The sequence below is a fragment of the Choristoneura fumiferana genome, chromosome 18 (assembly GCF_025370935.1).
Source record: "Choristoneura fumiferana chromosome 18, NRCan_CFum_1, whole genome shotgun sequence".
Lineage (NCBI taxonomy): Eukaryota > Metazoa > Arthropoda > Insecta > Lepidoptera > Tortricidae > Choristoneura > Choristoneura fumiferana.
In genome coordinates, this window is record NC_133489.1 from 15,486,118 (window position 1) to 15,509,951 (window position 23,834).

At 36.4% G+C, this 23,834-nt stretch overlaps 1 protein-coding gene across 1 annotated transcript in view; it reads right to left on the minus strand.

Annotated features, from left to right (window-relative positions):
• The window catches only part of LOC141437771 (uncharacterized), a 71,022-nt gene extending 64,277 nt beyond the window's left edge, over positions 1 to 6,745 (minus strand). The window contains exon 1 of the mRNA XM_074101272.1: positions 6,558 to 6,745. Within this exon, the coding sequence (XP_073957373.1) occupies positions 6,558 to 6,573 (16 nt within the window). The 5' untranslated portion in view covers positions 6,574 to 6,745. The remainder of the gene's footprint in view (positions 1 to 6,557) is intronic.
• Between the last annotated feature and the right edge of the window lie 17,089 nt (positions 6,746 to 23,834).

A 23,834-nucleotide genomic window follows, 5' to 3' on the forward strand; every position in this document is an offset into this window, starting at 1 on the left:
GTCGTTATCTAACAACGTACCTAGCTGAGGCGAAGCAGCGCGTGCAGCCAAACAGCTTTTAATCGTGTCAAATCAGCCCCCGATGCACCCTCTAACAACATACCGTTCACCTTTCTGCAACATAAGTCATCCCACTGTCTCTGCACAGAAGGATTTTCAGGACGCTCTTTGCCGGGAAACAGAGTTGACCACCTCGCGAGCGCCTCCGAAACAAATGGAACGTGATATTGCCACCATCAATGGAAAAAATGCGAGTGACAAAGGTCGGCCGTCCCATGCGAAGACGCTTGTATTTTTTTTTTTTGCAGCACCTAGTCCTTGTTTCAGACTGAGCTGGGATGGGAGTGTACGAGTAAATAATATTATGGTTTCTTAGTCACACAGGCACCTCGCGTTTAGGACTCGATTGGCACTTTTATTCCTCTTATTTTAAGCTCTGTATTTTTATAATTTTTACGTTTTATGCGAGAAAGGTTTTTAAATCAAATTAATAATTAACAAGAATTTCACACCTAAGTACTCCATTATATGTCTCACAATTCCACTTCAGTGAAAATTAATTCGTTCGCCGTTTCGTGGGGAATATTAAACCACTTACAAAGTACAAAAGAGCCCATCCCTATTTCAAATAAGCTTGTCAAATCACAATCCATTTTCCGTAGACTCAGTAGTCGAGCGCTTGTTATGTGTTCAAGCTAGGGACAACAGGATATTGAACTTCTTACGCCTTTGTACGGATTCACTCAAATTTAAATGCTTTGTGGCAAACCGTTGTAATCATTCAGGATACGGGCGCCTGTGCAAAGTAGCCATCGATCGCTAAAAGTGGAGAACAACACATATTATTATGTAAATCAACGTAATGGTATGGTTAGATGGTGTAAGTGAAACTGAAAGTGAGTAAGTTAAACAAAAGTTCATTTTCAGTTAACCATAAAGCCAATTCTACGGTTTTTGATTCACAAACTACGTTTTACTTTCTCTGTAGGTTTCACCATTTATTGTATTATTCACCTATGAGTTCTGTGACACTTGAAAATTTTCCGAATTACGCATACTATGCTCGCAAAATATTTTTTAAATATAATTTCTAGCTTGAAGCAAAATAATCATAAAAACTTAAAACTGTACATTTTAAATATATATAGCAATTATCAGTGTCCATTAAATAGTCTCCATCGAATACGATAGAAAAATATTTATTTTTCTAAATGACGCAATGTGTGAAATGGAACAGAGTAGTGACGACTGACGTGACACAACATTATCGGCAAATTCGGCAATTGCCGCGGTGCATTATTCAATAATATGAAGCCGTGGTGGCCTCTCAAGCAGAGGGTCGTGCCTCTTAGTTTTTCGAAACTCATGTGCGGAATTACATTTGAAATTTACCACGAGCTTTGCGGTGAAGGAAAACATCGTGAGGAAACCTGCACAAACCTGCGAAGCGATACAATGGTGCGTGCGAAGTTCCCAATCCGCACTGGGCCCGCGTGGGAACTATGTTCAAAACAACGGAATAGTATTTTTGCTATGCCAACTTGGAATCACGTCTAATGGACGATTTTAAATTCATATTAAACGATATTGTAACGGATAACTCGTTTCGGGCTATTTCGTAGTCCTTCTTCTCAGGAGCACGCGACTCGGCGGCTGCACGACTGTGGAGTGTGCGATGTCGAGCTAAACTCGGTTTAAGACGTGAGTTACCCGTTACAATATCGTTTAATATTCCGTTGTTATTGTTAAGTCTACGCAGTGTTTAGTCTAGCTGAAAAACAACTGTTTTATAACGTATGGTACTGCTCTATACTGTATGGTGCGAATGAACTCGAAAGTCGTCGCGCAAGACCCGTTCGCCTAGATCAGAGGTTTCCAAACTTATTCTTCTCGTAGACCACTTTCAAAGTTTTACTGTTTTCTGTAGACCCCCTGTTATTTACTACATTTCTACTATACTCCCAAAACTGCTAAAACTCCCATTTTTTTGTCACGCCAACGTAGACTCCCGTCTGGTCTCCCGTGGACCCCTGGGAGTCCACCTGGACCACTTTGGGAACCTCCGGCCTAGGTACTTAATGTTTAAGCACGTATAATTCAGTGGTCACGTAAAAATAAGAATAAAAGTGGTGCTTAATTGTCGTACAAATAAAAGTCGTAAGATGTTTCAAAGTTAGCAAGTAACATTACAGAAACATAGTAACGTTTGGTTCATCAGCAAAGTGGCTTCAAGACATTCGTACGTCATTAAATAAAACTTGCGCTTCTCGTTGATCACACTTAAAGTCTAAGTAAAATACAATGTTCTGTCATAATAACTTAAATTAACAAGTACGTTGTGTTATTTTATGAGGTCCCGCCTGACTGATGCGGCTAGCCTTATACGTGACGCTGCCGCGGACGAGTGTCATCTAACTTGGCCCATAAACAAGTGAAATGGCCGCTTCGCCGCTGCAGCGAGTTACTGTTGCAAATGAATTTGAAAGCATTTTCGTGCCAAAAGATGCACGTGCTTTGATGAAAACGTAAATGAATCATTACCTGCCTGTTTTTCAGATACCTACTACGATAGTAACTAGATCACCTCCCAATTAGATTTTTTGATACTTAGTTTATGACATTTGTCCACGTCCATGTATAAATAACCGATAAACACGTGTATTTGATCATAACAATATTTTCTTAACTTTTTTTCTAAATGGTTCCTCAGGAATTTATTAGCAAAGTGAAGACTTATTTGGGACGATTACAAATTAGACCATCGTTTATTAAGTTGAATAACTGTTGCCCACGACTTCGTCTCATCCGTCCGCTTTTCTCATGATCTCAAACTATCCGATTCATGCGTGAAAGCGAAACAAATATTAAACAAACATACTTACATTCGCATTCATAATATTAGTTAAGATAAGTTTCAAGATATAATAAAGTAATGCAATTTAAGGAATGGTGGCAAGATAGTTTGTTAGTCGTCGCGAGTCATAGGGCGGAGGTTTCGTCAGGCCTTTGATGTTGGAGCTGAGAAAGGCTCGATGTCTCTTTGGCCTTATTATTGTATCAATCAAAAAGCTAAGGCAGCGCTTTTGGAACTTGCAAAGTAATTTATGCAGAATAAACGTATTATTCTTGAAAAATATTTGGAACTGCTCCGATGGAGTTAACAGTTCGAAGACAACCCAGATAGCACTAAATCGATATTAACAGTAACTTCGTGATGGGTTAGCAATCAAGTTCAAAAGGAAAGTTTGCGATAGTTAGAGCTGTTTAACATTGAGTTTGAAGTCAGTAATCAGGTGGCACCCTTGACCAATATTTGGACATTTGATTAACTAGCGATTGCTGAAGGCTGTTAGAAACAACTTTCGGTCACCAGTTTGCTTTGACGGGATTGACAAACACTGAGGCAAAGGGTTCGAAATATAGTATGACAGTAAACTAAGTTGAAGTAACGAACGATATTTGAAACAATTGTGAACTTGGACGCAAATTGACAGGCTTATAGCAGGCTGTGGGCGAATATTAACAAATCAACATAATACTCGTAGTAACTAGCTAACCATGGACATATTCACATCTTCATGAGACAATAACGTGACGGTGCACTGGGGTGATAATGTTGATAAAAAACCGGCCAACTACGAGTCGGACTCGCGCACCAAGGGCTCCATATAAATTTGTAGTTAGGTATCTATCTATAACGATATAAAAATTATAACAAAAAATTATCCGACTACAAAAAACTATGAAAATAATTTTCTACCAGCCTCAGCACGAATCAGCAGGATTGGACCTACATACCTACCTACTACTCGTACCTACTTACTGGGCATGGCACCGATTATATTTCGATTCAGAGAAAATTCTCTATAACAGGTGGACAGGCAGACAAGTTATCCCATAAGGAATTCGTTTTTTATTCGAAAGCATGAACTCTAAACCTAGTGAGCGAAAACGAGCCTAAAAGAGTTATAATAAAGCCGACGCGTGTGCGGCAGGGTGGCTATATACACGGCAAGAAGTATTTGCAAACAGCAGAAGTTAACAATTTCATTTTTATAGGTGAACAACCCAGGATATTGCAGACGTTTCTAATTTCCGCCGGCTCGCCCTCCGCCTGCTATGCTGAGTTATCACGTATTTTACAGTAAATATTTTCCTTGCCTCACCTGAATATATGACGAAGAAACTCTGAAACGTGCAACATTTTAGCTTATGTTGTTTAATAATAAAAATGATGGTAGTATTTTGTGTATTATAAACCAGCCATGCGAGTTGGATTGGACCCCTGCACTGAGGATTCGGTGCTTTTTCCGGATAAATGGAAATTTTCCTTTGCTTGGACTGTTGAGGCCTTCCTTTTTGCCGAATTTCATAATTCTGTCTCCGGGAAGTACCTACCGGTTAGTATGGGTTTTGATATAGACCTATCTTCGGTCTGTCTTGCTGGTTGTATTTTTGGTCAACGCGGTATGTGTTGTTGGTTGTGTGAACTTCTCAACAAGCAAAATACCCTTGTAAACTATTTAAGGTTTGTAAGAGCTATTCTCTCATTATAAGGTTAATACAATAATACATATGTTCTAATTAAGCCAGAAATACTACTAGTAGCATGTTATTGCCGAGACTAATAATAAAGCTTTTCTCAAAAATTGTGAAGAATTCCAAATTTATTATATCTGACTTTCTCAAAACATATTATGACATTTATATTTATTCAAATTAATTTTTTGCTTTCCCGCCTTTTTTTCATGAAATAAAACTGCAGGTGTATTTTTTCGCCAAAAACAACGTTTGTTGTGGTTTGTTAGTCTAACATCTGGTAACATGGTGTAAGGTTGTGTCGCTCTGAAGATGAGCTCTGGTTGAGTTCGAAACGCGTCAGTGTAGTGTGGTGGTGGTGATAGATGGGTTTGTGTGTGTTATTACAGTGATGGAGGGGGAGGGACTGCATGAACGCGCATATCTTACATAAACTTAGCTATCATAAGTTCGCGGGTGAGCAAAGAAATTATTTTAGTTCATTAGGATAGATACTAGTTTGATTTTGGAACAGTGCTTGCTGATTTCCGGTAGTTATTTTATATTCTGTGTTAATGGTTTTACATTCTTCTGCAATATTATCAATTTTTGTTAAAATATTATATGTCATAGCTTGGTTCATATCAATCGTATTGATTTTAGCAATGCAATCGTTGATGATACAGTTAAAATGTTTTCTATGACCGGTGCCTGGCAATTGTCAATAACATTTTCTATGTCAGTAGATATAATTTACAATTGTGTATCTTGTAGGTATTAATGTAAATGTCAAAATTTCGATTTTCATTCCCTTTTGTTACGTATCATCTTTCACTGCTTGATTTTGAAACAGCGCTTAATGATTTTCGGCAGTTATTTTATATTCTGTGTTAATGCTTTTACATTCTTCTGCAATATTATCAATTTCTGTTAAGATATATGTCACAGCTTGGTTCATATCAATCGTATTGATTTTAGAAATCGTTGATGATACAGTTAAAATGTTTTCTATAACCGTTGCCTGGCAATCGTCAATAACATTTTCTGTGCCAGTATAATCTTCAATCGTGTATCTTGTGTTCCAGAAATGTGAAAATGTTGATTTCATTCCCTTTTGTTACGTATTATCCTTCACTGTTTGATTTGGAAACAGCGGTTCCTGATTTCCGGTAGTTATTTTATATTCTGTGTTAATGGTTTTATATTCTTCTGCAATGTTATCAAATTTTGTTAAGATTATATGTCATAGCTTGAAAATATCAACCGTATTGATTTTAGCAATCATTGATGATACAGTTAAAATCTTTTTATAACCGGTGCCTGGCAATTGTCAATAACATTTTCTATGTCAGTGTAATTTTCAATTGTGTATCTTGTGTTCCAGAAATGTCAATATTTCTAGAATATCTTGATTAAAATTACCTAAAGTACAGATTTTGACTAACATTTGTGTTCGCCGAGTTTTGTTTTCCTTTAAGAACCGCAATAACGTGCACATGACCGTGTTAATAGGGGCAACTCATGTTCCCATACAGTGCACAGCCATTAAATAATAATTCACATGGGAGCGTAGCACAAACAGTTTAATCTGTTTCTATTAATGATCTCAATTAGAGTCGGAGTAGGAATTAACAGCTAATGGATCCCACGGCACTGAGATTTCAGGAACCCACGTATAAAATAAGGAACTTTCTTTATACCGCACGTCGGGTTATCCATTTAAAATTTTATCTACAATAAAATTTCATTGCATGTGTACTGAAACGGGATAATGGACTCATATACTTTTGATAATTGCTTAAGTACCTAGGTATGTATGTACACTCGAACCAATTGAATAGTGACCCACTATGGAACCATTGCTTGACAAGGGAATTTATTATAAAACTTACTATGAGACCCTGTGAGACCGTTCTACGGTGGGTCAGGAATCAAATGGTTTAACTGAACCCATTAAGGATTCAATTAGCAAAAAAGCATATTTACGAATTTTAAATTGTACTTATCCCCTGAAGAGTGAAAGCAAAACAATCCATTACCTTGTGAATGGTCCATTAAGCCGCATATACCGGCTGAACTGGTGATTCGGTGCTTCTTCGCCGAAATCTTGCAAGTCGTTAGTAGAGCGGATAGGGCGTAGTGCGAGAATGCGTTTAGTTATGCATCATTAGGCACAGTATCGGGCTAGTGCTAAGTCGCATATTTCACGTCCGCCTTGCCGGCTCTGGCCCCGACACACTGGCGGTCTGACCGACGAGCTCGACCATGCCATTGCATCACGAAAAATAGTGTTGAGTTGTGTACCTTACACGGTTGATACCAAGGTATACAAGGTTGAGAACCGAGATCTATCTCAATTGTAGCCGTAGCATGCAAGTTGCATGTAATGTTGAATATTCAATGGCTAAAGCATTAAATCTTTCTCTGTATTTCAGGATATAATTAAAGCATATGGTTGAAGTCGTGATATAGCCATATCCCTAGAGATATAGTTATGGACTGTAATATTAGTTATGACAAAGGCTAGATCTAGGCTAGAGCTATGTTATCCCTAATGATATATATGTATAACTATATCACAGATCCAACCTTCGTACCTACTGCGGCCGATAAAATGTGGTATGGTATTTATTGCACTTTTAAGGATTACTTTTAATTTGTGACGCTGTCAGTCGTTTTTTAGCCCACGACACAAAAAGAGGGGTGTGGCTTCAAACTTAAGCCAATGTCTATCTGTCTGTACAGTAGCATCGTAGATCTTAAAATGAAAGCAAGTTTTCTTGCGGTGGTTTGAAGTTATGTTTCAATAAAATCGGTTGAGCTGTTATTGAGATATTGACCTTTGAAATGACAATGTCAGGGGTGTTCAACTTTTCTAAGTTGGTTAGGTTTTTCCTCGTATCGTTATTTTGACAATTGTATGTCACTTTTGCAATGTATAACTCTTGAAAATAGTACACCCATAATTATTTAAAGAAAGAAGAAAGAAATAAATAAAAAAGCAAGAAAAAAATAAAAAACCCCAAATCTGATCCCTTATCTTGTCCAGCTAACCTAGTTAGGATGATAATTGGCCTCGTAAAAACCGAAAAAAAAATATAAGTAAATTAGTTACTTATCAGAGGTTAACATTTTGCCAATAACCGTACGACGTGACCATTCAAGCGTTGTGTATCAGGCGTGTAGCTGGAGCATGCGGTATTTTGTTGGCCACCGTTCAATTAACTTATTTAGAAATTTCTGCTGAACACAGGCAAAATAATGGCCGCCGCGTTTACGAGCATTTCATTAAGAGGGCAAACGGGCGATACAGGGGAAGCAAAGTTTAACAGAGTTTAATAAATGCGTGGTCGAATTACCCTAATTGAGGATTAAAGTCCGAGGATTTTCCGCGACATGGTCCACGATGTTAATTGTCTCCAGTCGGCGTTTATCGCGGCCATCGGAAATTCAATTATGAACCTTCGCCGGCCACCATTATGGCGCGGGCGCGGCGCCTCCGCCGCCTCTTGGCGGCCGACATTGTTGTGGCTAAATGGGCACCTGTACTTAATCCTCGACACACTCACCTACCCGTAATTCCATGAGAATTAGGTACCGTTATAATTACGTTAGTGTAGGTACCCCTTACACCTAGGGTTGCCATACGTCAGGATTTGTCCGGACATGTCCGGATTTATGAACTATTTTCAGGATTGCAGCCGAACTTCTCAAGTGTCCCGATGTTTAGGAATTACCTCACTGAAAATAAAATTAAACATATGTTTCCATGATACATTGATTACACCGTTTTTATGAGTAAATTGTTAAATTAAGTAGTAACTAATCAACAAAATTAATAATAATATTCTATTGTTTGAGAGGTGCACAAACTTTTAAATTTCTTTCAACAGCCGGGAAGAGGCTCAGCCATCTTGTTTTGCTATGAGTCCGCTGACTGCAGCGCCGCGCTGACACGTCCTTCAATCCACGTCAAATCTCTGTTACAAGAAATGTCAGGACTTTTAGGATGGTGTACAGATTTTCGTCAGGACTTTTCATTTTTAACCCCCGATGCAAAAAGAGGGGTGTTATAAGTTAGACCGCTGGCTGTCTGTCTGTGGCACCGTAGCTCTTAAACGGGTGGACCGATTTGAATGAGGTTTTTTTTTATTTGAAATCAGGTTTTCTAGCTATGGTTCTTAAATATGTTTCATCGAAATCGGTTCCGCCGTTTTTGAGATATTGAATTTTGAAGTGACAAAGTCTTGGGTTTTCCAACTTTTTGTTGTTTAGGTTATTTCATATGGCAAACCTACTTAATTACACCCGACGACGCGCATTCTATAGTTTACAATTTATTCCTTAAGCATAAGACTATAATCCCATCCCAGATCCAGGAATGAGGTGTTATTATGGATAAAAGAAAGAAAGAAAGAACGAAGAAAGAAAGAAAGAAAGAAGGAAAATACTTTTATTTAATGCCATAAAAACAAACATAGAACAACTACAAGACATACATGACGCTAAACAAGTCCAGACTCAGCAAAACCTCATGGTCAGTTAGTAGTAGGAAGATAGGGGAAGAAGGTTCTGTAACAGGGTCCCATTGCCCCCCATTTGGTTACATATTCCTAAAAATGGAGGATTAGGCTTTAGATCGTTACTTCATACTACTCAAGTAGAGCTCTGCCAAAATTATTTTAATAAATCAATTTGAGTAATAAAATGAACTTGTACATATTTTACCAAAACTTAAGCTGTATATATATCATAAAGTTGGCAAGTAGTTAGTTACACATATTTCAAACGGACAAAGCAAAGCGACAGAAACGTGATAAATTATAGAACGAATTTAATTAAATTTTCCATTACGACAGTAACTACAGGCTGAAAATATTCGGCCAGCAAATTAGATTAGTGAATAATAATGATACCCATAAACAAACGTAAGGGTCTTAACTACACTAGGTAAGGGCTAAGCATGAGTTTGTACCTATACTAGAGGTTTACTTAAATTCAAATCTGACCTTCTCCTGTTGTTTACTGTACAAGTTATTTTGTATGTATCCAAATTGTAGAACATTGTCATGATGAAGTTGGCGACCTTCAAGTATCTAGTTAAGTGGTTCTCAACCAGTGGTCCGCGGACCAAAGGTGATCCTTGGACACACCCAAAAATCAAATGGTCCCTCATCACTGAAAGGTTAAGAACCATTGACTAGCTACTTCGGTTTCCTTGTTTACGACTCATCATTATTAATATTATACTATTGATTGGTACCATACTTTGAATTTATAAATACAAAAACGGTGAGATTTAGGGTGGCGCCTTCATATAGCGTGAATACTAGAGCAATTGAAAACATCTACTTTAATTGCTCAACTTACATTTATAGCTATCTAAATGGAAAGTTGCCAAACTGCGAAAACTTCCAAGCAATTTCGTCCTTCGTACCTTGTCCTACAACAAATCAAAACTTTTCTGTACTGTTTTGTGTATCAGAAATGTGAAATGTTTCTCGAATCTCCAGTTAATTAAAAGCTACTCACCGGATCCTGCTGAAACGCGTTCAGAAATATAATGTTTGTCGTCTGCCCGAACGTATTACGTAGATGAAAATTTAACTTTCATGTGTTAGGAGCGCCGGCCATACCGTCATGGCACCATAAATGACATAGTACGTCGGTCGCTTGCCACCGCGTCAGTGCCTTCGGCTTTAGAGCCGGCTGACATGGCAAGGGACGATGACAAGCGTCCAGACGGGGTCACCCTAGTGCCATGGAAGCTCAGTAGGGCCCTGGTGTGGGACGCTACATGCGTTGATACTTTCACTCTGTCCCACATCCAGGCAACTAGCTCACAATGCCGGCGCTGCGGCTTATCAGGCCCAACTCCTCAAGCGCCGCAAGTACTCCTCCTTAATAAAGGATTACGAGTTTGCGGCGCTTGCAGTTGAGACTTTAAGGCCTTGGTCAGCCGTCATGAAGTCTTTCATAAAGGCTCTTTCTTCCCGGTTGATCGATATCTCTGGGGACCAAAGAGCTGGCTCGTACCTACTTATCCCAGCGGATCGCACTTGCGGTCCAAAGGGTTAATACGGCCAGCATCATGGGAACCGCAGGCAGATCTTTAAAACGGGGTATTCTTTTTATAATTTTTATTTTTATAGTAACATGTATATTATATTTGGTGTACTGCCGTTTCGGAAAAATATTTTTCGCCAAATTTCACTTCCCAAAAAACTTATCCCAGCAGTTTCACTTCCCACACGAATCTTTAGCATAATTGGACTGCGTTAAGCAATAACGACCTAAGCGACAAAATCGAAGAAAAAAAGTTATGAATGCAGGTCGATTCTAAGCATGAGAAACTATGTACTCGACTATTTTCCGTTACAAAAATGATTTCTACTGCCTTATTATAAGAGGTAGAATCAAGCGACACATCAAAATTTGTATGAACCTAAGCAAACATTCGTTATGTTGAAAAGAATCATGCGACAAAGTTACTTTTACAAAATAAATGAACAGACATTTATAATCTCAATAACGAATGAAGCGTCCAAAAGTTGTCGATAATTCTTTTGGTTTTACCGTTCTCGTTATTTTAAAAACGCAATATCGAATTAACATGTACATTAGAAATTACTTTCGTCTTGTCCATGTTCATTTTCAGGCCAACTCAGTTAGATATTACTGCAACACCCTTACTGGGTTGTACTAATGTAACATGTATGTATTGTGCAATTTCACCCAGCGAGCATACTGAGGTCCTCCAAGGTCTCAGCCATGACTACAATATCGTCGGCGAACCGAAGGTGAGTGAAGTACTCGCCATTAATGTTGATGCCTCGTCCTTTCAAGTCCAGAACCTTAAAAGCATCCTCCAATGCAGCGATCTACAGTTTCGGAGAAATCACATCTCCTTGTCTAACTCCCCGCTGCAGAGGAATAGCTGATTTTGGTATTGGGCCCTTGGCAAAAGTTATTCAGTATGATCGTCTTTATCGCTTTTTCATATTTCTGGCCACCAATTAAAAATCACTGTGTATATATTATTTTTGGCTTAAAACCAAGCCATATTGACGCTTTTCACAAAATTTGTCGGAAGGAGATTTTTAAGTTTACAAATCATACATTTAACAGTATTTATTTGACTTTCATTAAAAAAGTGTATCGAAATATTTGGATATAATCTTATTCTGTTTTATATTCCACCTTAAACAAAACGCATTAAAGAATCAAGCGACAATTCTGTCGTAGTACGTTATTACTAAATAAATTAGCCTGATCATAGATTTAGTGCTATAAAGAATTAAGTGGAAAAACGTAATAAATTTAAAAACTTAAATACATATCGCAATTATATTTTAACTTGTAATTATTATCTACGCTTCTACAATTGTACTTTTAACTCAAAAAATGCACTTACAGCAACTGATTTAAATTAAAAAATTTACAAACTCATTTTCTCGGTTTCAACTCATTGTCGCTTAATCGCTTATTGCATAACGCTGTCCAATTAGCATTTTGCATTTTATTAATTTGGTCAAATTATCATTTGGCATAATTTTACATTGTCAAGTTTTTTTATGACAAACGTTTACTAAGCAAACGTTTTCTTTTGGTTAATATTATATTCCAAAAAAATGCTTGTTCAAAATGACACTTCACACACGAACCAACCACAGAAACCAACTACTACCAGAAAAGTTGGTTAGGTTTGGTTAGAACTGCGTCCCCAGGTTTTTGACTAAATAATACCTGGTTACATGAAACATGACTAAGTAACTCTTTTTGAAACAATAATTTTCCAAAAAAAAACTTACTAACTGTAAAATTGCGATAAAGTTGTTTTATCAAATGATTTTTTGGCCAAATAATAATTTGAGTAAAATATTTTCGGATGTGATACTTTGGGAAAACTTTTTTGCCCCTACATTAGTAATCCATATATTTAGTTAAGGTTTCTTAGGTAAGTTCTCTTTGTCTTCTTTCTAACTGTTAATTTCATGTGTTTTATGTTATTTTATGTACAGTTGTTAAATAATAAATTAAATGTCAACAGACAGAATATATACAAGTATACATATATTCTATTTCACGAAGTAGGTTTTGGTTGTAAAAGTGCGTCAACGTAAAAATAGGACGCGGGCGATAAACTTTTTTTGCAGCAGCACGTCAAAATATGCTAATGTTACAGGATTAAGCTATGGAAATTCTAATACCTAAGTGCCTGAATGTATTCAGAATTATTCATTCGGGGCAATTCATGCAGTTTGTGAGGCGGTCGGAGATTTATGTCCCCAACTTTACCTAAGTAACGTACGGTCACGACGGAATTCCATGTAAATAAATCAACCGATTCCATCCCCGCTCTCTTGACACGTTAGCCGCGCCGCCGCGCCGGCTGCTTCCACCGATCACGATACTTTCGGGAATTAAAAAGGTTTAAAGCAAATAATCAAACCGGTAAATCACTTTTGGGACTCAGTGATTTCATTGAAGTGGATTTTACAGTCGAATAATAATATTCGCTGCTATGTACCTTTATATTGTTCTAAGCTCATTGACTTGCTAATGGACTTGAATATAACGTCTGAACTAATGTTATTTTGCGGGGTGCACTTAATTCTATGTACGCATTGACACATAAATATTAAACCTGCCCTAGCAGAGTTGCTACTTTTGAGGGTTCCGTACTCAAAGGGTGCCATGCGAGCCAATGGAAATCTATTACTATAAGCTCTGTTGTCTGTCCGTCAAAAATTTGTCTCAAGGCCGTATCTTTTGACCATAAAAGGTAACAACAAATTTTCACAAAGTACAAAGACTGCTGAAAGAAAACCATGATTAACTAGAGGTTATCCGCGGCTTCGCACGCGTAAACTATTGGGTCTTGTAGTTACATACACTTGAATTTCCCGGATTTTACAAAATTCCCCTGGGATTTCCCAAAATTTATATCATGGTCTTCATTGAAGTTGAAAAGTTGTGCTTGATAACTGTAACCTAAAAAGAGTATCTACACAGTTTTAAATATCAGGGCCATGTTTTGATTCCTGACCGGAAAGACGATCTGGAGATTGAACGTGAGCGGAGGGCGTTGTCGGTGCGAGCAAATATGTTGGCACGCAGGTTGCGGTGCTTGAGTACAATGACGTGTCACATATTGATAATGACAGCTTCTTTTTTTAGAAAAAGGAGGAGGTTATCAATTCGGTTGTATTTTTTGGCTGTTACCTCAGAACTCCGTCATTTATGAATCGATTTGAAAAAAAAAATCGTTTGTATAGGAATACCTCTAATTAAGTCCCACAGGCACAAAATCAGATCTGATGATTGGATCCTAAGGAAATCGAGGGAACTCTTCAAATATTGTAGGGACACCTATGGTAAATTGGATAGAATAATATTTAAAAATGCGAAAATTTGACGTGAGCTCAATAAACTTGCAATAAATAAATGTCAGTCAAAATTAAATGACTCGCATGCGCACCTTAGCGCAGGACACACTTAGGACACAGTTTCCATTTTTATAACGCAGTTACAATTCCTGACTTATTATTTGTTCGTAGCCTACTTAGCGTCTAAACTAGGCACGCGCCGTCGACATATGAGACTCATCATCATCATCATCATCCCAGCCTATATACGTCCCACTGCAGGGCACAGGCCTCCCCTCAGAATGAGAGGGCTTGGGCCATAGTTCCCACGCGGGCCCAGTGCGGATTGGGAACTTCACACACACCATTGAATTGCTTCGCAGGTTTGTGCAGGTTTCCTCACGATGTTTTCCTTCACCGCAAAGCTCGTGGTAAATTTCAAATGTAACTCCGCACATGAATTTCGAAAAACTCAGAGGTTCGAGCCGGGGTTTGAACCCACGACCCTCTGCTTGAGAGGCGATGGGTCAAACCACTAGGCCACCACGGCTTACATATGAGACTATAATGTAATATATATATCAAATTATAAAAAGAAAGAGCTTTATTGCTCCATATATTACATTACACCTTCTAAGAGCTCAATAGGGAATATTTTATAAGATCACCGTATTAGACAGGACTGTGGGCAGTATCTCACAGTAAAATAATGTAGCTAATGAAGATTGGTGGCCAGGTAAAGGCCGTACTTCCTCAAGTCGTTATTTTTCGCAGAGAACTTAATTAAAATGAATCTTTTTAGGACGCGAATTTTCGGACACCAAACTTAAAGAGTAAAAACGGCTTTTAAAATAATGTTCGTATTTTAGTACGCTGTTTGTTGTTTAATATTAACGCACTTTGTTATACTTTGTTCTAAATATTGTGTCAAAATTATCCAACTTCAGTGACCAGATTGTCTTGAGTATATGTGTACATACGAGTATAGAGCTTGGATGTAGAATCAGTTTTTTTTTAACTAAATCTTATTTTTGTTTAAAAATATATAATAAAAAATATACACATAATTTTAATAGAGATTTTATTTTTTTATCCACTATTCTAACGACATTAAATAAAAAATGTGTCAAAGTGAACAGCTAGCTTTACGCTAACTTTAGTACATAATAGGTGCTGCATCTACATATTAGATAAGTTTTATTTTCTCAGGTAAGTAAGTATTCGAGTAGAGTTGAAAACGTTCATGAAATTCTACATTCCATTTTGAAAGGAAAGTTTAGCAGTCAACTCACTAGTTTCGCTGTAAATGTCACGTTGAAATGTTATGCGTTTACACCATAATGATGCTTATAATTATACTAGAGTTTACCCGCGGCTTCGCATGCGTAAACTACTCGATCTGGTAGTTACAATTGAAATTCCGGGATTTTACAAAATTCCCGTGGGAAATCCCAAAATTTATATCCTAATCTCCATTAAGGTGTTGTGTTAAGAACAACTATCCCGTGGGAATATTGGAATAAAAGTAGCCTATGTGTTATTTCAGACATCCAGCTATCTTTGTACCAAATTTCATGACTCTGAGCCCAGCGTAATCTGGCGTGCGACAATGAATGGGTAAAGAGCTTTACAGACTAATGCAGGACAATTAATAGATTTCATTTTCCCTGAATGGCAGCACTGGCATAGATAATAGATATCTCGTTTTTAGTTCGAAATTCGAACTTGTGATTTTATTTTGCTTAATATACAAAATGTACACACCCAATATCATATTTTCACAATTTTTTCGTGATTCCCAGGGTCAAAGAATCGAATTGCTTTAAAATACCAGAGAAATAATGTGTTGTTTGGGAGAAACGTGTAAAAATGGTGTTGTAGAGTGCCATCCTGTTCAGTCTCGTTTTTTACTTTTATATTATAGATGCTTAATTCAGTTCTAAATATTTAATATGTGGTTAATTTAAAAACAGCGTACGACCAGATATTGAAACATTTTACAAGTAAGTAACGTTGTCTTAGAAGTTCTTGTACAATTTCGCATATGGGATTAAGCAGCCATAAGTACATGTTAAACGCCTCGAAACGTTGAGAATATGTACATATTCGCAAACAGAATTAATTATTTCAATTGAAATTGCTGTTTGTAACAATGTTAATTACTTGGCTTAGAAATAAACTTCAAGTGAAATAAATTCACACACAAACATAATTCCATAATGTAAACAAGTCAAGAATCCGTCCCTTTCACCTACCCGTAAACTTTAATCAACCCTGATTACGTTGTGCTTACGGATTTGAATGTAAAATTATTTCGAACCAAATAATTCACCAAAAAACCTTTGTACAGTCAACAGTACTTCTGCTGTTTGTGGTTGAGTGGTTGTGGAGCTTACAAATGTTTTAGTTTCTTAAAAATCTATCTCGTTGTTCCGCGTACCTTGATTTTAGAGAAGCGACGTCTCGTCATCACGCGCGTATTCAAGCTCGTATGCAACTGTGCCCAAATATCGAGCTTCTCTAAAATCATTTATCTTAAATCATAAAATCCTTAAAAATCGTCTCCAATCCCTCTTACTCGTATTTCGGCAGCAAAATGATCATCAGCATAAACCTTATTCTATTAATTTGGGTTCGGCTTTTGCTGTCCGTTCCTTCTATTCAGCACGGTTCAGTACATAAGTTTAAGGATCGCAACCATTCAATAACTTCTACTGCTGAATACGCGGAGTGACATGCAGGTTTTATATTTAGTCAATTAAAATATAGTCTTTCAGTTAAAAAATTACTTTGAACCTACCTATCTCAATAATGTAGAATTTGTCAGTCAACATACAGCAGCATCATACATGGACAAAAATTGTGTAAAAGTACGTGTAAGTAGAGCAGTCGTATAGAAAAGGGTAAAGCCGTTTATTGCAGTTCATAAAATAAGAGCCCATGTATTCTATACGTGAGCAAGGCCAGGGCGGGCGCCATTTCGCCTAATGATGAACAGAGAACATTCTTCCCGAATATTACGTTGTTTATTAGACCGCTTCCTTCGAATGAAACAGGATTCAGTTTTAACTTCACCTGTTTACCAACCATATTACAATCTGTACCACGATTTGGTACTTCTAGCCTATTAGTTGTTGCTCCAGCATTACAACAGACAATTTTATTGTTATTAGTTGAAAGATTCCCAGGTATATCAATAATCGATAATTATTATTATACAAAATGATGTATTTAAGTATCAATACTTAATTACAATTTTAATAAACGGTATTTAGCTATGTTGTACCTCCTTCGCTCGCATTCAAATAATATCAAGTTTCTGGACAAATCAATTATATGTTTTGCAACACTATAATTATTTACATAATATTTGCAATAAATATAATATTTCATATTGTTGTTGCTCCCTGAAACTTTGCACAATTTTCGAAACATATTACTACTCATAGCTTATACATCAGCCTATAGTCCGCACAGATTACCATATAAAAATAAGAATTGCTTATTTGTTTTCGATTTTTCGCTCGTCTGCGAAGATCTGCATTTGAACCACGTCTTTGAGAGATTTATACAGCATTAATTTTCTGAGGTATTAAATTAATTTGTAATCCTTGACTTAACGTTTCAAAATGTTTGTTACATCATTTTCATGCCTACGTTTATTGATTTGATTTTTTCTTTGTTTGTGCATACTAATTAACAATTTGTAATGAACACTTTTGCTGCTTGTAAAAAAACTGTAGTTAAAGGTCCGGTGGACTACAAGATAAGCAGTGCTATGCAGTAATGGATTTCGTGTACTCTCTTGATTTAATAGGAATTTTATTTCGCGTAGAAGGTAATGCCATTTTCAGCATTAGCCATGTATATAATCTTAGGCAGTTACTTACATCTTGTTTTATTACTTATTTTCGATGTATATTTTGCTATTTTTATTTTATTATATTTATAATTTCATAGTGCCTGGGCAAATTGACTTAGTCTAATTGTTATATTCCAAAAAATATTTATAATATATATCTAGGTTTTGATTCCTGAGCAATTTGTACAGAAACGCTTTTTTTAATTACTGTTCTGTGTGTGTTATCTTTAGATTGCACTGACTTAGAAGTTTGGTTTTGTCACTGCTCAATGTCAGCTTGATACCTTCACGCGTTCCTGAGAAAAAGGCTCTTGATAGATGGACGGACAGATTGGACCTAGTATACGGGTACTTACCTTTTTTGTCGACGGAGGTAAGTAAACCTAAAAAATAAAGCATTAACTTTGTATGGGTTGACTACATACAGTCAGACTTTCTATTATATCAAGTTATTCGCAACCTTACTGTCTAATTATAAGTAGGAATTTCAGTGTCAACGAGAGTAAACATGTAAGCCACCCAAGACAGCTAGTAACTTCGTCTTAACTTTGCATGCCTAATGCGACCACAAAATAAGTTGAATTGAGTTAATTAATATAATTATCTCCTGTTTGCTCCTTGAGTTAGCTATTTCAACTTTTGAGGTCTAATCTCGCGGGTCTTTAGCGCTTAAGTAAACTCAGGGCACTGATGGAAAAACTTCATCCAAGTGGGTTTACGTGCCCGGTGTGCCGAGCGGACCCCTGTATTGAGACAGGTTACGTGAAAACAATTTAAAACTTCTTGGTTTCACTAACGAACATCATATTTGCTAGAAGGTAAATCATTTAAAAGCATGTCGACGTAGAAATGGAAAATACATTATATTCTACAAACATTTTCTTATCTCATTTATTTATTGATACATTTTCTTAAGGGCTTACAGTATAAATAAAAGCGCTCACTAAGGCTAACTACATAACTTATATTATTATGTAACTCTATATAAATAGAGCTATAGAGCTGTAGCTATAAAGCTAATAATTCTGAGTTAAACACAAGCAATAACAACTAGGTAGGTATGTTTTAAATTAACAAAACAACTTAAGGCCGCTTTCAAATACAGATTACCACTTGCCCGCAAACACATTGAATTGACGACTTCTGAATCTGAGCAAGAAACTCGTTGAGTAACGCGACGGCTTTCGTAGTAGTTAGTTTCGTGCGTTTTAGGTTTTAGCCAACTAGAGTATTTTCGTAGGAAAACCTATGACAGCCAAAAGTGTTGCGGATTCCTTGAACATATTCATTAATACATATTTATATAGTTATGAAGAGCTTGTTGAGATACAATTAAATAGTACATTCTCGCACTAACGGAAATCAATATCGGATTCTAAATAATTTGCCGTGCTCTAAAGATGACAGGTTACATTATGCTGTCAAATTTTGATATGATAAGGAAGTGATAAGGCTTTCGATCTTAACACAAACGACTCATAGAGCAACATATCATAGCTTCATACCTAACACGATAAAGGTGTAGGCTACATTGTTCTAGTATAATGTCTCCACCATCGAATTTATGGGGACTCTCATAAAACGGTCGTATTTATTCATGTGCACGTTTATGTTCATTGATATGACTAGCATAAATGTAGATAACGTCTGACGATGTAGATATCCGTTGAAATTTGTCACCGTTTTCATTATATGGTTTGCTTACTCTCAGGTCTTGACAGATCTTACATCATACGAAGCTAAAATCACTGTCAAATAATAAGCTTTTTTCACTTCTCATTCGGTCATCGTTCATCCACCATTACCTCTCATATTTCGTTTTCTAGAATTTTTTACCGTACAACGGCAAAAACTACTAGACACTGGCAAAATTGTCCTCCGATGGACAGAGCCATATTTTTTTAAAGAAACAACAACACTTCTCATTCTCGTAAAGTTCGTGTTTATGCTGGATCTAGGCGACATAAAATGAGTTTACCAAGGTAATAAGGTCTCAACAGTCACAAACGAAAAAGTTTCTAGGTACATATTTTTAATTTATTTCACTATTTCACTTTTCACTAATATAATAAATGCGAAAGTTTGTAAGTCTATTTGTTTATTTGTTTGTAACTTCATTGCGTCTAAGCCGCTAAACCGATTTAGATGAAATTCGGTATACAGATAGTGTGAGTCCCAGGTAAGGATAATGGATAGTTTTTCCCCCGGGAAATTGCACAGTTCCCGTGAGATAGTGAAAACCGAAAATTACGCGGATGGAGTCGCGGGTAACGGCTAGTATAAACATAAAAATCTATTAAAATCAATCAAAATAAATCAATAAAACTAAAAAAATATATAATTATGCAGAAATGCATGAAAAATAATGAATGTCTTGGTTAAAATGGCTCGTTTTATGCTCTTATTGTACAATCTACTATTTTATTAAATGATTAAATTACAGAGCTTCATTTAAAGACAACAAAGCAATTGCTGGGGAATCAAGTCGTAAAATATAAATGTCTGTGCTCACTAAAAAATTTGTTGCCTCTCGTTTCTTGCCAGCAGTCTACGCAGCGCGAACTAACAAATTGCAGTCTCAGCCACCGTCCCGCAAAGTATTTCCCAGTAAATATCTCGAAAAGAAGCTTGAAAATGTTCCGCAGATGTCAAACTTCGTCCGCTAAATTTATAGTCGATACTTCGCGGCAAGTCTGTCAAATTATATATTTAAAGAATTTTCCGCATCTCTAGACAAACAAGGCACTGTTTTACTATCGCTATGATATTTTTAGTAGACTAAGCTTTTGCCTGCGACTTCGTCTACGTAGATTTCGATATTTATACAATACTCCATAGTCATAATGAGATTTTCTCGGGTCAGGCTACAATAGGTACACTTTCTCAAAAAGTGCATTTTCTCCATCGATATATTTTCTCAGAAGGCACAAAAAGGCGATACGTGTGAATATTAATACGATAATTACGATTACGAATAATTCATGACCGAGTAAATTAAAAATTTTCTTTTATTTCGTAGTATATTAAATAATTATCTATGCAATTATACGTGTGTTGATAAGTGTGTTGTGTTTAAGATATTTTACCACAACTTAACTATGTAAACTAATTTTTAGTCTACTCGAGTACTTAATGTTTATTTAGTTCCCCAAAAGTTGACACTGTGCAATGTGTGGCAATCAATTTATTGTCGTTTAATAATGCTGTATTATTAAATCAATTATTCATTTAAATTTATTGATATCCGTATAAGTATAAGAGGGGGTCCTCTTCTAAACTTAGAGTTAATTTGGCAAAGTCCTTCCTCAGTAGCGTATTCATGTCACAACGTATTTATTTCAGCGCTATCTGTTAGTTAAGCAGGGTACTCGAAGTCATTGAGAAAAAGTGTAGACACAGTAAATTAAAATTCTGTGTATTACGTAAAGATTGAAAATAAACTATCGTTAAAAACGTTGAACACAGTCCATTATACGAGTACGAGTATAAGTAATTTTTCTGAATGTGCGTAAATACCGAGTAAATGCACAAAATGTAGTTTTACAGAGGATGGTTTTAATTTCATATGTGTTTGTTTTATTTTAACAAATTTAGGATAAAAATTAGATGAATTCGTCAGATACCTATACGCGTATACGCGGAATTATCCCGCTTTGATTTTACATCCTTAAAATAGCTATGATGCACGTAATTACTTAATACTATTTTTGCCTTTGAATGTCATGTCATCTAAAATGATGTCTACCGTGATTACTGTTCAAAAGTGGAGTGCGGTGACTCCGGGTTGACAGCAAAGCCGCGTTGCAAAGCCTCGGCAAGGACTCCCGCGGGACTCGCTAGTGGAGTCGTAGTCTGCGATCAGCCTCAACTATTTTTGCCTGATTATGCCGCGAAACTACAAGAAAAATCGATTGAGCCTTGATTTTCAGTACACAATTTTCATGATATTTTTACGAAAAGTTTGCAGATGATCTTTTGTTTATATCCCATGTGTTGCCTGTAACAGTAACAATCCCACTTATATAATAAATGCGAAAGTTTGTTTGTCTATTTGTTTGTTTGTTACTTCATCACGTCTAAACTACTGCACCGATTTAGATGAAACTCGGTATGCAGATAGTTTGAATCCAGGGGAAGGACATAGGATATTTTTATCCCGGAAAATAGCATAGTTCGCAGTGGCGCGTATATAAGTACTCGTGATTAGTCAATTTTTGTTACTAGTTTCGATCACCCTTTAACATCTAGCCCAAAATTACCCAAAAAAGTCGTCGGTCGCGCGACGGGTCAAGATTGGATGTACAGTGTGTTACCGGCAGCCAGGCTTTTTTAGGGTTCCGTAGCCAAAATGGCAAAAACGGAACCCTTATAGTTTCGCCATGTCTGTCTGTCTGTCCGTCCGCGGCTTTGCTCAGGGACTATCAATGCTAGAAAGCTGTAATTTTATACGAATATATTATAAAATAAAAAAAAAACTTCAGCCAAATACCTATGTGGTCTATCACCCTAAAGTTAATAATCGTTTGCATGTCATAAAACAATAATGCCAATAGACGTGTCTGTCAACTTAAAAGTTCGACTTTAGCGACATATTCATTTGATAGGAACTTGTTTAAAAATTGATAGACCACTTATTTGGCTGATGGTACCTCCCATAGACGTAAAGTGGGGGTGAATTTTTTCTCATTCAACCTTGTAGTATGGGGTATCGTTGGATAGGTCTTTTAAACCATTAGGGGCTTGCTAAAACGATTTTTCGATTCAGTAATTCGTTTGCAAAATATTCAGCTTTATAGTGCAAAATTTTCATCAAAATCGAGCGTACCCTCCCCCCCCTCTAAAATCTAAACCGGTGGGTGGAAAAATTTCAAAAAAAATCAGGATGGTAGAAGTTTATCAAACTTACAAGGAAAACTATAACGGTTAAGTTTTCTTGAGAATTATTAGTAGTTTAAGAATAAATAGCAGCCTAAGTTATAAAATACGAGTATACCTAAGCTTGGAATATTCCGTAGGTACAAAATAAAAATTCCTTAGAAAAATATTACTTAATTTTTTCGTATTGGCTACGGAACCCTATTTCGGGCGTGTCCGACACGCTCTTGACCGGTTTTTTAAGGGAGGTTATAGTAACGTATTTCTGTAACTTAACCATGAGATAAATTTAATTAAAAAACTAAAATTCAGACTTTGTTAACTTTCTAACAAAATTATAATTGCCAGCAATATACAGCAAATTACATTGACAAGTAATAATTAACGTATCTGTCAGCTGTCATTTACACTTACTTGTCAATTTATTTTGCTGTACATTGCTGGCAATTATAATTTTTTTAGAAAGTTAACAAAGTCTGAATTTAAGTTTATTTACCTATTCATTAAATTAATGTCATGTAAATTACAGAAATACGTTACATTAACCTCCCTTAAAAAAAAACCTGGCTGCCGATAACACACTGTATATATCTAGTATTATTTTAAAGTTTCAGTTTGAATACATAAAACCTTACGTGTTTACGAGTACCTGTCGTTTATTTTAAAATAGTTACGCCCCAACCGGGCATCATTTTGTAGGTACCTACAATTTGTATTTTAAGAAATGTAGCATTGGATTTAATACTGAAACACACGTATAGAATTATATTTCTAGACTCAAGCACGAGTATTTCTCTTTAAAAGTATTTTTCAAGCGGAAATTTCTCAGCTCTAAGAATCCTAATAAATATACGCAGCGTAGTACTTATTGCTAGAGAGAAAATACCGCCATGAATGGGTGACGGAGCTTCACAACAAGGTGCACCCAACTTAAGTTTCCTTGGCATCTAACGTATCTATTTTAATATTTAGGTATTTCACGTATGAAATCGTAGTTATCTTTTTTTATATTGCATGAACAAAAATAATTAAAAATGGTTACTGAAAAAATCTAACCGTATTAACAACAACTTCCTCCAGTTTTGAACTTTAGCATTTTTATACAGAAAATTAAATGACATGTAAGATTTCCGTGCCTTTATCATACAAAATTAATCAGACGACGATCATCATTGAAACTAACATACTACGTGTGTGATAAGCAAGAAGTA